The sequence below is a fragment of the Amphiura filiformis genome, chromosome 5 (assembly GCF_039555335.1).
Source record: "Amphiura filiformis chromosome 5, Afil_fr2py, whole genome shotgun sequence".
Classification (NCBI taxonomy): Eukaryota; Metazoa; Echinodermata; class Ophiuroidea; order Amphilepidida; family Amphiuridae; genus Amphiura; species Amphiura filiformis.
The window spans coordinates 24,325,032-24,340,615 of record NC_092632.1 but is presented as its reverse complement, the minus strand read 5'-3'; the positions used below and the strand labels follow the sequence as shown (position 1 = coordinate 24,340,615).

At 36.7% G+C, this 15,584-nt stretch overlaps 2 protein-coding genes across 2 annotated transcripts in view; one reads left to right on the top strand and one right to left on the bottom strand.

The window, feature by feature from the left end:
* The window catches only part of LOC140152840 (dynein axonemal heavy chain 7-like), an 83,992-nt gene extending 70,354 nt beyond the window's left edge, over nt 1–13,638 (bottom strand). Inside the window, 10 exon segments of the mRNA XM_072175361.1 lie at nt 764–947; nt 1,254–1,373; nt 2,294–2,492; nt 3,084–3,267; nt 3,584–3,683; nt 4,286–4,430; nt 6,914–6,997; nt 7,000–7,024; nt 7,726–7,797; nt 13,392–13,638. Coding sequence (XP_072031462.1) covers nt 764–947; nt 1,254–1,373; nt 2,294–2,492; nt 3,084–3,267; nt 3,584–3,683; nt 4,286–4,430; nt 6,914–6,997; nt 7,000–7,024; nt 7,726–7,797; nt 13,392–13,406 — 1,128 coding nt within the window. The 5' untranslated portion in view covers nt 13,407–13,638.
* A 232-nt stretch (nt 13,639–13,870) lies between these two features.
* Nucleotides 13,871–15,584, top strand: part of LOC140152839 (cytochrome c oxidase assembly factor 1 homolog) — a 32,244-nt gene continuing 30,530 nt past the window's right edge. The window contains exon 1 of the mRNA XM_072175360.1: nt 13,871–14,040. Within this exon, the coding sequence (XP_072031461.1) occupies nt 13,941–14,040 (100 nt within the window). The 5' untranslated portion in view covers nt 13,871–13,940. The remainder of the gene's footprint in view (nt 14,041–15,584) is intronic.

The window sequence follows — 15,584 nt, the reverse complement described above, 5'->3', positions numbered from 1 at the left end:
AAAACAAAGGAAAAGACAAGATTATTGTACAAGTTTTTTACACCTTAAAAGTCAAACCTGACCATGGCGCACACACATGTTTGAGTATACCATTTTCTTTGAAAGCAAATACCATGATCACAAGTTGTTATTTCCTTTACATTACACCATAATTTCATTTAATGAACTGCGGAATAACCAGAGGAAAATGTTGGAAGTCTCCCTTAACTTCCATACAATTGCTTGCAGAGAAGAGCAACCTTTATTTACCTTTTTAGTGTGTAGATAGCATAAAACACAGAATTGATGTCCTGATCGGCCATATCAATCATCCCCAAATTATAACAACAGACAGATAATCTGATTGGCTGATTATGGGTCAAAGCTGCATTTGACACTCATGAAGTGTCGCAAAAGGGTGATACATAGCTCCGCTCATTAACGGAGCATGCATGTTGATCAGAGCAAGAGAGGGCTGTTCTTTTCTTGAAGATAGTGTAGTCTGATAAGCTGCTTGTCAATCTACGTCCATAAAGAGGGACCCCACTATCCAGTCATTTAAAAATTTATCAGACTACTAATTTATGAATCATTCGAGATACACATGTTGCATTGATACCAGTTTAAATCAAATAATGACAAATTTCTTGGAAAGGTGCCAGCCAGCAGCTGATACCACATAGACACTAAATCAGAGTTGGTACTCCATTGGAAAACTCATGCTACATCCCCTCCCTAACTATGAAGAAATTCAACAGTAAGTTTGCTTGTGATGATATCCTACCTCTGTTACACAGAGTAAGTGTGTAAAATCATCCATTGAATCTAGGCATAACTCTTGCAACTGCTGTGTCATCAATGCTGCAGCACAGTTGAAGAAAGACTCCAATTTCTTTGCATTATGATTGCTTGGAACCTGCTTTCTTCTGTTGCCTTGATAGTAGATATTCTGTACTTCTGGAAACCACCTAAAGTAGGCAGGTAACGAATACAAAATAGTTGGTAAACTCTCAGAATTCAGCAGGGTAGTATTTTCTGATTGTTACGATATACTTTTATTGTGTCAGCTGTTTTAAAAAACATACTTGAGAGCCCTTCTGATATGCTTACTTCTCCAAAATTCAATTAAAACTAAGATAAATACTTTTTCATGCTGTTTAGTGTTTATGCATAATAGGCAATAGCCAATACTAATTCCTAGGAAAATAACAACTGAATGTTTAAAATTCACACGTATTCATGTGACAATTCACATTCCTGTGATAAACCCTTACTTCTTGAGTAATCTTTCCTTGGCTGAATCAATATGCCTCATGACCAGATTCTGAAACAGAGCCAATTCCATTGACTCAGTCTTTTGTTGTAGTTCAGCTACATCAACAAGGCGCAGTTTGCTGCAAAAAAACAAACAAAAACAAAACAGAATGAATGGTGTGGTCAAATAGCAAAACTTAATCCTATTGTCACTTGTACAAATTGAATCCTGTCAGTGTTGTCAGAAAAATCTTTTAACAAATCGATCTCAATAATGGTCAGGGTCTTAGCTAGAATTCGACAAGTGCCCATCATTTTCAACAAAACCGCCAGTCCAAAATTTGACCCTGAAAAAAAACCCACTACACCTCCGCCCCTTCTGGGAGTTCAGTCAGTTCAAATAGCTATTGCTATAGCCTTGATTAGTTTGTCTGGTCTTGTTTAGGTTCACAGCACTTATTTAAGCACTATTTTTAGAATTTAGCATTATGTCACAGGCATTAATTTTGCCTGTCCCTGGAACAAATAGCCTGTCCAAAATGATGGGTGGACAGGTGGCTAGCTAACACCCTGATAATGGCACAAGTATAATCTTATATTAAAAATCCACTAGCCTTCTGCACTTTTCCACTTTGTCACAAAAACAGATAATTCAGTTGAAACTCATAAGACACCATTTTTATATCTTTGGAGGAAGAACTGGAGTGCTCCTATGGCGTGATATAACATGAGAGATAGCATTAATTGTTTTGTTCCTCACAAAATAATGCTATATCTCCAAGTTATATCAGGTGATCGAGACATGGCTGGGTCTCAAAACAATACTTTTATTCTCAATCTTAAACAACACCTGTAAAATCATGTTTGCATGTAATTTACGTCCATCTTTATCATGGCTATTTCTAATCAAGTTCAAACATTTACTCCCGTGCACAAAACCAGCATATTCATTGAGTCCTTCACAAAATATCATGCACACATACCATGTTAAATGATACATACATAGACGTACACCTTAATTATGAAAATGTGGGACAAAATCTACTGTCTATACACTTACCCAAATGAAACATGCCATAATTCCAGTACTTGCAGCATTGTCGGGTTAGTAATATTCAGATCAGCTGTAATTAATCCTTCTGCTGAGACATAGGCCTTGTTCCAAGGTTTAGGTACAACAGCCAGTTCTTGTCGATGGGGAGGAAGTTCTTCTTTCTTTTCTTCATCTTTTTCACGTGGATCCCGGAGCACAAAATCAACTGTAATGGAAAAGTCAATGACAAATATATTAATATCTAAAAGAGATATTGCCCATTTTGTCAAGACGTTAGAATTGCTCTCAAAATTATCATTGTGAAAAGTAACATCTTGAAACATATGAAGTTTACCAACACAGATGAACTTTCATGCTAGTAACATCTTGAAGATGAGGTAATCGAATTACAATTACAGATCAATAGTTTTTGGTTCTCAAGGTATTTTCTGAATCAAAATATAAAAAACTTTTCTTTTGATTTTATTACAGGACTTCAAGAACCAACAGAACTATTTTAGTTCTCAGCAAGGTCCCTTTGCACTTACCGAAGCGCATTCAAGCTCTTTTTTATCTTGTGAAAAGAATCAGGTCAAGCCACCATGACACAATGCTACAAAGCTTGTTCAATGGATTAAATCCCAATATTTCATTATGTGATTCAATTGAAGGCAATCAGGACCCACTTCCCCATTTTCGCAGAACAAACACTACATTGACAAAAAAAATGTAAAGGACCTCTATAAAACTTTAATGGAGGATGTTTTTTGGTATTTGTTACATTTGCAAAAATAGAATATCAAACAAACCGACATACCGATAGCTTTCTTGACACTGAGCAGATAGTCTTCTCTCATTTCATCCGATAGGTTATCTATGGTTTCATTGTGCCCTTTCTTGAGATCTTCAGACACAAGATGGAGGACATTGTCTAACCAGGAATCTTCCATAGGTGCAACATGTTCTGTGTCTATGCCATTATGGATGTAGTAATAGTAACGCTAGAATAAAACAAATCGTGACATGAGTGGTATCAATAACAGGATATAATGTTCATTCACTATTTGTTACCTAATTATGATTAGTGACATGATTTTCAGTGAAATCAGTTTGTGTCAGTGAAACATCTTTCCCCCAGAAATGTTATGCTGTGTACAACTGATCAAGAAATACAGAAAGTGTGGATGTAACAGCTTACACATTAAAGAGGGACGATTTCATGGCCACTGGCACAAATTCTTAGGAAATCATACTTCAATACCCAAGCAAAAAAAATGTATTTAGTACCATGTTAAAAACAACAACTTTAATACTCACCAAGATGTCTTTTTCTGCAGCAGTGGGAGATCCTGTCCTGGATATTGGTGGGAGTTCACCTTCAACAGAGGCAGGCCTGCTAGGGGATGTCTCTTGTTGCCTGCAGAGTAACATAAAAAAACCAAAAGGTTTGATTACAAATAAGTGTAATGCCAACGCACCTATAACAGCCTAGCTTTTAAGTTTTTAACCAGATAATATGAATTTGTAGAAACCTTACTTTTAAAAGATCTACTTAAAATATTGGAATAATTGTAAAATAAAATACCTGAACTGTATAAAACCCCATTATAACCTATCCTAAAAGTTAACATAACATAAAACCATAAAGGTAGGAAGAATATCTTTTAACACTTCAACTCTCTGAAATCAGAAATGGCATCAATAAAGTTAATTGATCTTGATCCAAACTTGATGTCTGAAAAAGTTTCCAAAAATTCAACCAGGGTCCTGTTTCACAACATCTTACATCATGTGATTTGAAAATTACGTTATTATCATGAGTGATAATTCAAACAGTAAGATTGGTTGTAAGTTTTCATGAAATGGGCCTCCTGGAAGTGTATAATGAACATGTTATACCTGCACATGTTTACACCAGATAAATTATACAATACATGTACACCAAATGAATTGTACATCTACTATTACTTGTGCAATCAATTTTTGAAACACAATGTGGATTAAATTTGTGTTACTTACATGATAATATTGACCAACGCATTGCGAAAGGTCTCTCTATCCTTTCGCGGATGTGAGAAGCCTTTAGCCTTAGGACTGCCATTGATAGCTCCATTGGCATCTGGATCCCATGATTTACTGCGTACACCCTTGCCTCTCCTCTTGGCTAAATCAAGAACAACATTGGACAATGGTTAAAGGTAAATTCATCTTGCGTGTATTTCAATAGGAGGGCAACAATAAATAGAAATTATGGTATGGATCACTTTAGTAAGAAAATTATGTATCAAACAACAAAGAAACATAGCACTGTGATCTAATATGAAAATGACCTTCCAGCTTAAAAGAAGTTATTAATTGTCAGCACTAAATGGATATTCATAGTTTGTCTTTAAAAGTGTCCGGTTTACTGCTGTTTGCATCTCTTGGTGGCTTGCACTGTAAGATAATTGCATGAAAGGAGAGTAGAAATTGCTGACAGAATGCAAGGCTATTGCAAGTACTTCAATTATATTCCTTTACTGCAGTCTCAGTAAAAAGTGGTATTCTTGGACTGATTTCATGTGAAAAACCTTTTTTGCTGGTATTTCATAAAATTGGAGCTTTGTGAAGACAGACAAGCCTATCCAACAATGTTTGCCAGTTGCTCTGCTATAAATTAAGTTTGACTTTGACATTTCCCAATAGCAACTGAAGATGTCAGCCACAAAAGGCAACATGTTAATCAGGAGGATCATAAAAATCATCAAAATTCAGGTTTTGGCACCTTTGTTGCTGTCATAGGTGTGTTAACATCGCCTGTTAGTAGTTAAGCTCAAAGCCATGTATTAAAGGCAATCGAAGACATTTTACACAAATCTGTAAAATGAATGGGCCTTCAACTTTTTACAACTGTTTTCTTTGTTTTTTGCCAAATTTTTCATTTCAAAAATACCTAATGACAATTTGAATGACTTGCCCTTCACTTTTAGGCAATTTGTACACAATTTTAATTTGTTACACTTATACTGGGATTTATACTAAATGGGCCTTTAAATGAATATTATTATTGACACCTTTTTATTTTTCATTTAAGTTTTACAGTATTTTTTTCAAGGACATCAGATTTCATTAAATGTATTGCCTTTTCAGTAGTGCTGCTAATCAGCCAGTACAAAGGTGTCTCTTTATATAAACAATTAATGTCAATACAAAAATACACATACACACAGCCTTTAGATATATTGCATTTTGCATCTGAACTCAATTAATCACCTTCATGTAAGCATGGAAGAAAGAGATAAGAAGGAACCACAACGAACGCATTCACTTTGTCCACTCCTTTACCGACATTTAGTTGACATTGTTATTCATGAGGATTTACTTTGATCAATACCCCGCGTTAAATAGGTGATTGGTATTGTATTCCATGTATTTGCATGTCTTCTGGAGCGTGTGTGAAGGATGATTTGAACTAATGACCTTCCGTGCAAGCACCCTATAGGATTTTCTCTGGTGACGTGATCATCGGTCATTGATGGCCTACATCTTTTTCTTCCATTTTGCCCAATTTTTCCGAACTTTGATGACTTTTTTTCTCAGAGTAGGCAGTCTTTGGCACTGAAACGAGTTAGCTAGTTACGATTATACACATATAAACTATTAAGGTAATACACAATTTTAAAGTGTTGCGATTTGGTAGTTCACAACATCTTGCGAATGGTAATGAGCTTTGGCAAATATTGCATTGCTCATTTCCTTGCGAGCGTGTAGAAGAATTCAAATATCACAGAAATAATTTTTTAGGTCCTGTGGTTCTTGAGTTATGTTGTAAAGAGGGCTGAAACAACAACACTTTTGTAAAATGTACATAACTCATTAACAATAATAAATTAAGCAAGTTTTCAAAATATATAATTTGTAGGATGAACTTTTGCAAAACATCAAGGTGTTATTTGTCAATAATTTATTGATCTAGAGAATGAAAATCGATTTTTTTGGTTGCTTCGACCAACAACACCTCGTCTACCCTTAAATTAAACAGGTTTTATGTACCGGACTCAACCGGAACATTGTGCATTATTTAAGAACATTTTACATCTATTTTTCATCGAAAAAGTCACCAAAATCTTACCTTATTTGCTAAAGATGAAACTCAGCAAAAAAACGGCTGATTTTGATTACCTTTTCGATGTTTTATAGGACATTTTCTACACAACACGATCAAGAAAACAGTTTGACTGTAGATCCCAAAACAAAGCTACTATACATGTTCAGAGCATCAGTGAAATTCCATAATCTTACTTCTGGGTAGCGTTTGTTTGTTCGTGGATGGGTTTGTTATAAATTTTTTCCAGTAATGATTTACGCCAAGCATCGATCATGGTAAATGGATCATACATGAAAGGAAGTACCATTGATAGCTTTTCTTTTCATGCGTCAATAGATAAGCGGATTAAAACTTGGCCGATCGAAGTCGTTGTGGTTCCTTCTCATCTCTTTCTTCCATGATGTAAGCATACTCAGATAGCCTGACAACAAGACAGGGATTATACAGTTTACAGAATAAAGCTGTCTATCTATTCAATAATGTCTTGACAATTATGCTAATTTTGTGCATACATGCTTTATACATGAAGGATAGATCAATCAATTTTCGCTAGTACTTACTTGGAGATTTGATTTGTGCAGATACACTGAGATCTTCAATCTCATCTTCTGGTGGTTTTCCAGACAGTAAAAATGATGGGGGTTTGCTTGCCATATTGGTTTGCTACGTTTCTAATGACAAAAAAATAGAGTGTAAAAATCAACATGAAAAAAAAAAAAATAATAACATGACCACACCTCTCAGCTTGTTATACAAATTATGTGCACTACCTGTATCTGTAATAGCTAAGGGTCCCTTGATGTACACAAAATAAGGAAATGACAAGTCAATCAATTGTTTTCTGTTTCCCACCCAATCACACTAACAATGTTTTGGTTCCTGTTTCCCGCCCGCACCCGATGCAATAAGGTTTTTTGTTTAAAATGACAAACTCATTTTTCACAAATCTTCTTACCAACTCAAATGCCAGGTCTATCCTGACGATTTAACAGATTTTCTTAGCAACATAGGGCTAAAATATGGTTAATAATTAAAAATTAAGAACTCCCTCATCATTTTCCTTGTGCTCCCAGAACTTGAAAAAAAGTTTCATAAATTTTCAAATGTATGCTATAAATAGTCAAACAATATTAATTGTAAAGCTTAATGTACAGGTGTTTATGAAGATGTTTTACACAGCAGTCCAGGTTTAGCCCTATATATACCAGTGATTTGTTGAAACACATCACATGAAAGACCTTTAATTAACAAAAGAGTTGCCAGGGTAATAAACTTTATGTTCGTCTCGCATAACAGCGTACTGTTACACATTCTACACAAAGCATTATTTTTGGTTATGGCAGTAAAAACGTTATTTCAGTGAAATACTTACTGCTGGTAATGTTGGTAAAAAGGAACCGGGAAGCTCAGGATTTTTCCCTTTGTTTTTACGTGGAAATTGGTACTGAAAATAAAAGGAATGGCATAATGAACATGTTAAATGTACAATTATTTACTACCGTACAATAACAGGCCTAAACATCCATGAAGCCAAGAAGCCTATGTGACTTCGTCGACAATTGTTGCCGTGATTAGGGGTAATTTGACATAAAATTTCAATTCTTGACTAGTGCCTGACCGATCGGGCAAGCTAAAAATAATAATTCTCGCAGCCTGTTGGACTTGATTGTCACCCCAAAATCACGTTATTTCCAAAATTGACCAAGGCAGCAGCTTCTTATTAGGGTTTTTAAAAAAAGCACCTGTTTCTGTGTGTTTAGGGGTAATAATTGCATCTATTACTTGTTTAGGGTAGGGAAAAGACAAGGTCGCATGTCACAAATAGGTCACCCAAAAATGGAGCAGCCGTAACATGAAAACGCTTTCTTCACACTTCAAGTTAGGTTTATTCTAAAAGTATAATACCGATTGTAGAAAGTTTGGTGTCATTTTGTAGATAATTATGTTCTTTTTCAAATACAAAAAACCCCAAGTCAATTGGACAAGTACTTTGAGATTTATACCTCAATATGTAAGATGTGTCAATGGAGCAGCCGGTTCGGAGAGCCGGTTCGGGAGAAACCCCATAGGGTTATACACAAAATTGTGAAAATATGGCAAACTTCAAACCTTTGTATCTTGAAAAGTACAAATAGCATGGACCTCAAATTGCACATATATCATCCTGGATTGTAGATCTACCTCATAGTACATCAACTGTAACAAAAGATGTAACCAATTAATTGCCTAATTAAATGCTAATTAAGACAGTTTTCCCTATATGTTACTGTACAAAGTGTGCATACTATGCTCCGACATTTCTAAATGGACTATCTCTTGCCTGAGTCACCCTGCTTATTCAAAAGAACACATATTTTTAAGGAAATTTTATGAGGAATTCAATTATGCTATTAGTTTTAGTGCCAGAAATGGAGGAAAAATTTTTGATTGAAAAGTGTCATAAAATTGTGAAATTATTTTACAATTTTTGACCACCCTGTATGTTTAACGCAAGCGATACTAAACTCTTTCTTCCTAATTTGTTTGAAGGACCCATGCAATGTCTTTCTGAATCCATATTTATTTTGATCTACATAGCTTTCAGAAAAGGAAAAATATGGGGTTCACCATGACAAGAAAGATGCTAATTTTGTTGTTGTTCCACCCTGTATATTTCTCACCCACCCTGTATTATGATGTTATGCTTTGTTGATTTGGCATCCTTGTAATATGAGCTTTCCAGAAATATATACTTATAATGGTCTAAAATGTATTCATTAAAAGTTGTGTTGAATTGAATCAAAATTGGTGATATTTTTCTCATTTTACATTATGTTACACAAAAGATGACCAATTCATGACATGCGACCACAACTACTAGTTTAGGGTAGCAAATCGCACTACTTATACTTGTTTAGGGGTGCAATTTTAGTCTCAGCAATACGTGTTTAGGGTGCTTTTTGTGAGTCCATTGACGTGCCTGATACCCCCTTCACCATTACAGTGCCCCCCCCCCCGGGCCGATTTTGCGTCAAACTGTTGGTCGGCGCAGATAGGCGCTCTTGAAGTGAACACAAAGCTTCGTTTATGTCGCTCATTAACAGAGGGCGCTCGTCGCTCGCGTCAATCTGAGCAAGGGACTGTCGTTCTTCTCTGAAGAAGAATGCCAATCATTGCTTTCACAGGTGCGAAAGTAAGGGTCAGAAATCTGATGCGAATCCGCGAATCGATTCTTGCAAAGATTCTCGTAAAACAACAACTCATGAACTGGGTAAATGCACAAGTGGCAGTTTACAGAAAGACAAAAATACATACGGTACTACTTTTTGAAACAAATTCATCAGGATTGTGAAGTAAACTAAAGTTTTTGATTATGTAGTCAAATCCAATGAAATTCTACTCAGACAGTTTCGTCTTCCTGGTCAGAAGACTTCTTCAGTAATGCGATGATCCACTGGTTTTCCCGCGAGACTTCTCATCCCTAGGGTGCACAGTTCTTAGTAGTGGATCATATATGTGATTTATGCATTCGTCAATTGCAGTCCTGCTCCTGGGTACCGGGGCACTACGGGAAGTCGGCATCAACTCGCTTTGAAAAATCGAGTAACTGACGTCTTCCCGACGGTACTCGCCGAATACCCGGCAATGCGGGGCAATATTTGATGACGAGTTTCCGACGAAGTCTCGGGCCCTATACCCGGGAAATTGTGCGTGTCCCCGCCGACCTCCCGACGAAGTCCCCCCGTGCGTGTCAGTGAGTACCGTGCTAGATAGCGACTCATCATCATCATTTTAGATAAAAGAGTTTCTGAGCTGTATTTGTTGTCAACGGCATGTGACAAACATCCATAACACGCTCTGTGTGTGCTTTGTGTATATTTATGTGTCACACGTTATATGAATATTTAATGAGATGGGATATCGGTTGAAATCCCACAAAAGTCCTAGAAAAATATTTTTAGAAACCATGCAAATAAATTGCATGTACGATAGTTATTGTTCGTCGAACAGTTATTAGAATTGAAAAATGATTTTTTTAAATGTGATTTTGGAAATTAATTTCAGCGAGTTAAATCACAAAAAAGGGCACAAAATGTGAATAGCAAAACAGCAGCGCCTGATACACGGATTTTCTTGAAGTAAAAGTTGTAGAATAAACCTGAGATGATTATATCAGCTTCAATAAACTATTCTGCTCTGTCATCTTCGAATAGAAAGCTATAAAATGTTTAAACGATCAGGAGCCAGCAATATTTCGCTAGTTCCAAACAAGGTCAATCGGAAAACGGAGCAATTTCGATCACGTGCAAATCGCGCTCTGATTGGCTAACATGCACGGGGAGTTCAGACACAGGTCAAAGGTTGCGTGACCACCAAAACTTTGTTTGTTGACAATTTGTGTGGACACACCATGGTCGAATTAAGTTGAAAAAAGAGACTGGGTGGTAGGAAAATGAGCATCAAACCCCTTCTGCCCTCAATGTTTAATAATATTTGCGAATTCGCTATATAAATGTCAATAATTTCATTGTGCGACTACAACTTGTTTTAAGCATCGTACGTAGTATGTGTATTGACATTGATTGATGTCCGATTGTGATAAAATGCATTGCCGATTTTATGAATACAATTGAATGTGATTGAGGACATGTTTGGGAAATCTTGCCTTAAACTTGTCTTAAATTAATCAAGTTCAATTTTTCAATTTTCTTGTTCGTTTGTTTTTTACACCTTTTGAAATTGAATTTCTAACATTATTTTATGTTTATATTAATTTTGCCTTCACATTTAATTTGCATTTTGCACTTGCTTGTTCAGAGTTTACTGATAGTGTTGGCGTATTATGGTCTTGTGCGACTGCCCGAAGAACTCTTGTAGTAGTTTTGACATTTTGAAGTCAAAACTGGACCACACAAACCTTGTCCCTATCACACTAACTTTAGGTCCCAAACTACTACTAAGCATTGAAGCAAATATCGGACTGGCAATTTATAAGAAGGAAGTAATGCTTTCCTTTTGCCGCATGACATATCCAAGAATATGTACCAGAAACTGAGTGTTCTCGTCAAGCTGAAGTCAATGCTTGTAGTAGTCGCAGTCATAAATACTGGCTCAGATTGTCTGCCGCTTTGATGGTGATTTTGAGTAACTCTGCAAGCCAAACTTTGCCGCAAAAAATCTGACTGCGTCAAGCCAATTACCCAAATACAAATTGAACTCAACTTGGGAGTGCCGTTAGAACTTTGAAACAGTAAAATCGTTCACGGAGCAGCACTGCAAGCGGCAAACACTCAATGAAACCAGCATAAGGCTAAACAATGAAATGTTATGTCTCAGAGCTTTTGCACATTCTTGTTTTTCCTAGCAGGCTCATATAGGTTTAAGTTTTTTAAAAGGAGAAAAAAAATGGATTCGCATTCAATTTTGAAATCGACATGTGCTTTGAGACATAACATTATTTTGTTAGTCTTGCTTCCCCTCCTTTTCTTGTATAAATGCAAAACAAAATGTTTAAATTGTTGTCAAAGTTGTTTATTATGGACAATGACTTCTAAAATTTACAAAAATAACAAACACTTGAGTACAGAATTTATAATTCAATTCAATTAAATTCAATTTATTCAGCAAATATAATATACAAAAATAATAAGACATATATTTAGATAAAATGTACATTTTCTTTGGCAGGAATGATATTTTCTTTTGTAAAAGCACACACAATTAATTAAAGTTAGAGTTGACAATATGTATACAATTCCTTTCGGTATCCTAAAATGGTCTTATGAATGAAACAAATAAAACACTTGATAACATAGATAGGGTTCATTAAATGTTTCACTTCATGATCTACAGCCTCATCTCCCACTCTTTTGCAAATTTGGATCGTTTAACAATATCTATCACAAATCTGAAAAGCAGAGCTCGAAGCATAGAACTTGGCCAGATTTACGTTTTGGTCCCCGGTTTTTATAGTTTACGGAAAAATCGTATTGAAACATAGATGTCTGTAAAAATTGGGTCCACGATACGGGACCATCGAAATCTGTCCAAGTTTCGTCTTGCGCCTCTGCGGCAGACGACGCCTTCCTCTTTCCAATCATCTATAAATTATATAGAAACACCGCCCTGAGAGTTTCTACACATTTTATGAATGAACAGAACTTGCTCCTCCCATTTTCAACGAACTTCGTTTCGGTACTGTCCGAAGCAGTGAATCGGACCTACTTTTTTCGCCGATTGAGTGATCGGCCGCTCTTCGGTAGCATTTCCCTGAAGCCGAGATGGATTGACAGTATCAGGGGTTGCCTACTTTGATAAGAAAGGGCTTACACTTTTACTACGTCATCAAGGTTTGATGTTCAGTACTATGAAATCCAAATGACAGATTGAAAAAATCGCCAATTTTGAATATAAATTCCACTACTTTGGATTATTCAAGTGAGTATATTTCAAACTGATATATCACGCATATTTATATATTAAAAGGACAAGTTCATTGAGTAAATAAAAGAATAAAGCGAACTTTTTCGCAAGTTTCCATCTTCACGAATCACGGCACTATTTTCAGCAGCACATTGCCTACATAGAATGGTGTATGCTCGTCGGACGCGACAATAAAAAAAAATCATTTATACCACAGCAACGAAATTTTTTGCCGATTACAAGTCTCTGCCGAAGTACCCGACAAGTTCCCCACGCCCCCACCCCCCGGCTCCTCCGACTCCACGACGAGTACTGCGAAATCTTCCCGGCTAAGCGGGCGGAAATTGCTGACGAAGTTCCCGCCATGTCCCGGCTAGGTCCCCGTAGTGCCCCGGGTACCCAGGAGCCGGGACTGCAATTGACGAATGCATTAGAGAATATACACCTTCAATCGCGATTTAGCGTCTCCTGCCCCCTCTTTCTGATCCATAATGCCTCGCGTATCCATCTTGTGTGTTTATTTAAGTCCTTTTCGAGAATCTTTGCCCCCTCCTTTTCGAGAATCTTTGCCCCCTCCCAGTCTGCTTTTTTCCTCTTTTCATATTCCCTGTATTTATAAGCTTATCCAATATTTACCTGCACGTCGGCCATTCCGATTGATCTGCTTACTGACTCGGTAGTTTAATCTTCAGCGTGTCGGCTATATAGATAGAATCAATGTTTATCAGTAACTGACCAACTTGCAGAGAAGTGCATAAATCTTCTCTGCCATGCTGTTTACTTTGTCGCAAGTTAAATTCAGTAGAAACTTCTATTTAAAAAAAATAAACTTTTGCAAAATAATCGTGACAGTGTACGTGTGTTGCTACGAACGTTGTTGGGCAGTCTCGTTCGCTAGTATTGATAATAAAAACCCAAATTAAATTTCTATTGTTGGAAAAACTGAGATCATAAAATATGAAATAAAATAAAACTTATGTTTTAAAGATAAATTTTTCAATAGAAATTAACTAAATTGTCACTTTTTCTATTAATTTCTTCTTTAAAAACAAAATTTCTTAAAGGTCAATTATATCATAAACTTTGACCTAAAAACAGCTGACCTATGACCTCTCCCGGGGCACGTCGGCTGCTGATAAATTTTCATGCTTAAATCCGATGGTTCTGCCATCAGAATAGTAGAATATGTCGGGTGATAAAATGAATCTCATTTTAAAAAGAGTTGCGTTTGGTTTATTTCCTCTTTGTGCGGGTGGATCTTGGTTTTGTTACAAAAAGATACAAGGTATGAAGTCTAGCATTTGCATTTCTTTTTTTAAGCTTACCTATCCATGTAGAACTATCTATCTCATGATCTCTGTTGGTGTATTGTTTGTTTACCCAGCCCAGGTTGGTCCGTGAGGGACCGGACACATGCTAATCCATGGAAATCCATGGACCGTTCCAAGCTCATACTATAAAACAGCACAAGTCTGGATAGCCAGTGTAGGCTAAAATGCATGCTGGCCTGGCCTAGATAGCTTTGATTAAACAAAGTCAAAGTAAAGGAGCAATAAATGGAAGAAAATAACAAGGAAAAGCAAATGAAAGAAGAAAGAGAGAAGGCCACTCCCAAACACAATTGTACAATTTTACTCTTAGCCCTTACTTCGTGAGAAAGGATACTGGAATTCCAATCTCAAGCCCCGAATATAGCTTACCTGTCATGGGGCCACTCTCTAGGTATGCTAGGTGAATTCAAATTTGCCATCAAACTGCATCATTTTATATATCAAATTAAAGCCCTTGAGTAAATAAAGCCAAAACTGAAAACCATTTTTTCATAGCACTTTCCGTAGCAAAGTTACATCTTGTCAAAGATTGACTTTCATCAAAAAGTTTCAGCTAGCAAAATTCCCCAAAACGGCATTTCGGGGTGTTTCTAGATCTTAGTCTCATTATGATAGCAGCTTTTTTTAATGGTAATGCTATCCAAATCCCTCTAAAATTTCATGTGTGGGTGACTTATCACCATAAAAAAACATATATTTGGGTCAAGTGAAGTATAGAAAACATATTTATAGGTTTCTTTCTTCGGGCAGTTGTTTTAAATTTCTATGTAAAATGCATTGACATTATCGGCGAATTTGGCTGACTAGCAAATGTGTTAACTAAGGTTTGCCTGGGTTACCTACACTCTCTCAGTCGGGTTGTTCCAGCACTTACAGTTATATTTTTATTCCTTCCGTGGTGCAGCTACGTGCTGGTGTTCACAATCACATTGTGTGTTGTTGTCTTTAAACTTAAAGTAGGGCCTACTGTCAAACACCTGTCCCACTGGCACTGACTGAATGACTGTAAAGGAGAGTCAACCGGACAGGATACAATGCGCATGCGTATCTTTCTTGGTAGATGGTTTGGTTACTGGAGTAAGTGGTGATGAACAGCAGCTTTGAATGCTTTCTTTTCTTGGATGGTTGATATTGATTGTGGGCCTTGTGGCGCGCGGCAGGACGTTCCAGTCAATTAGGGTTCGTGGTACAAATGAGTACTTGTAGCAGTTCTTGTTGCAGGATATAGGGATATAGTTATTTGTGGTTGAGGTATTTCTTGAATTCCTTTCGACCAGACACAGGAGTGTTCACACTGGAATGGCACGGTGACCCGCGACTACTTGCTAGAAAATTGTCAGACGGACCGTCTTTCTTCTTTATTCAGTTTGTTTTTAATTGCTGTAATGCTGCTCTTTCTTTCGTATTTCCCACCGACAAATATGGCTGCTCTGTTCTGGATTGCTTCAAGTTGGTTTATTCCTTGTGCGTAGAAGTGACAAGTCGCCTACTACATGTA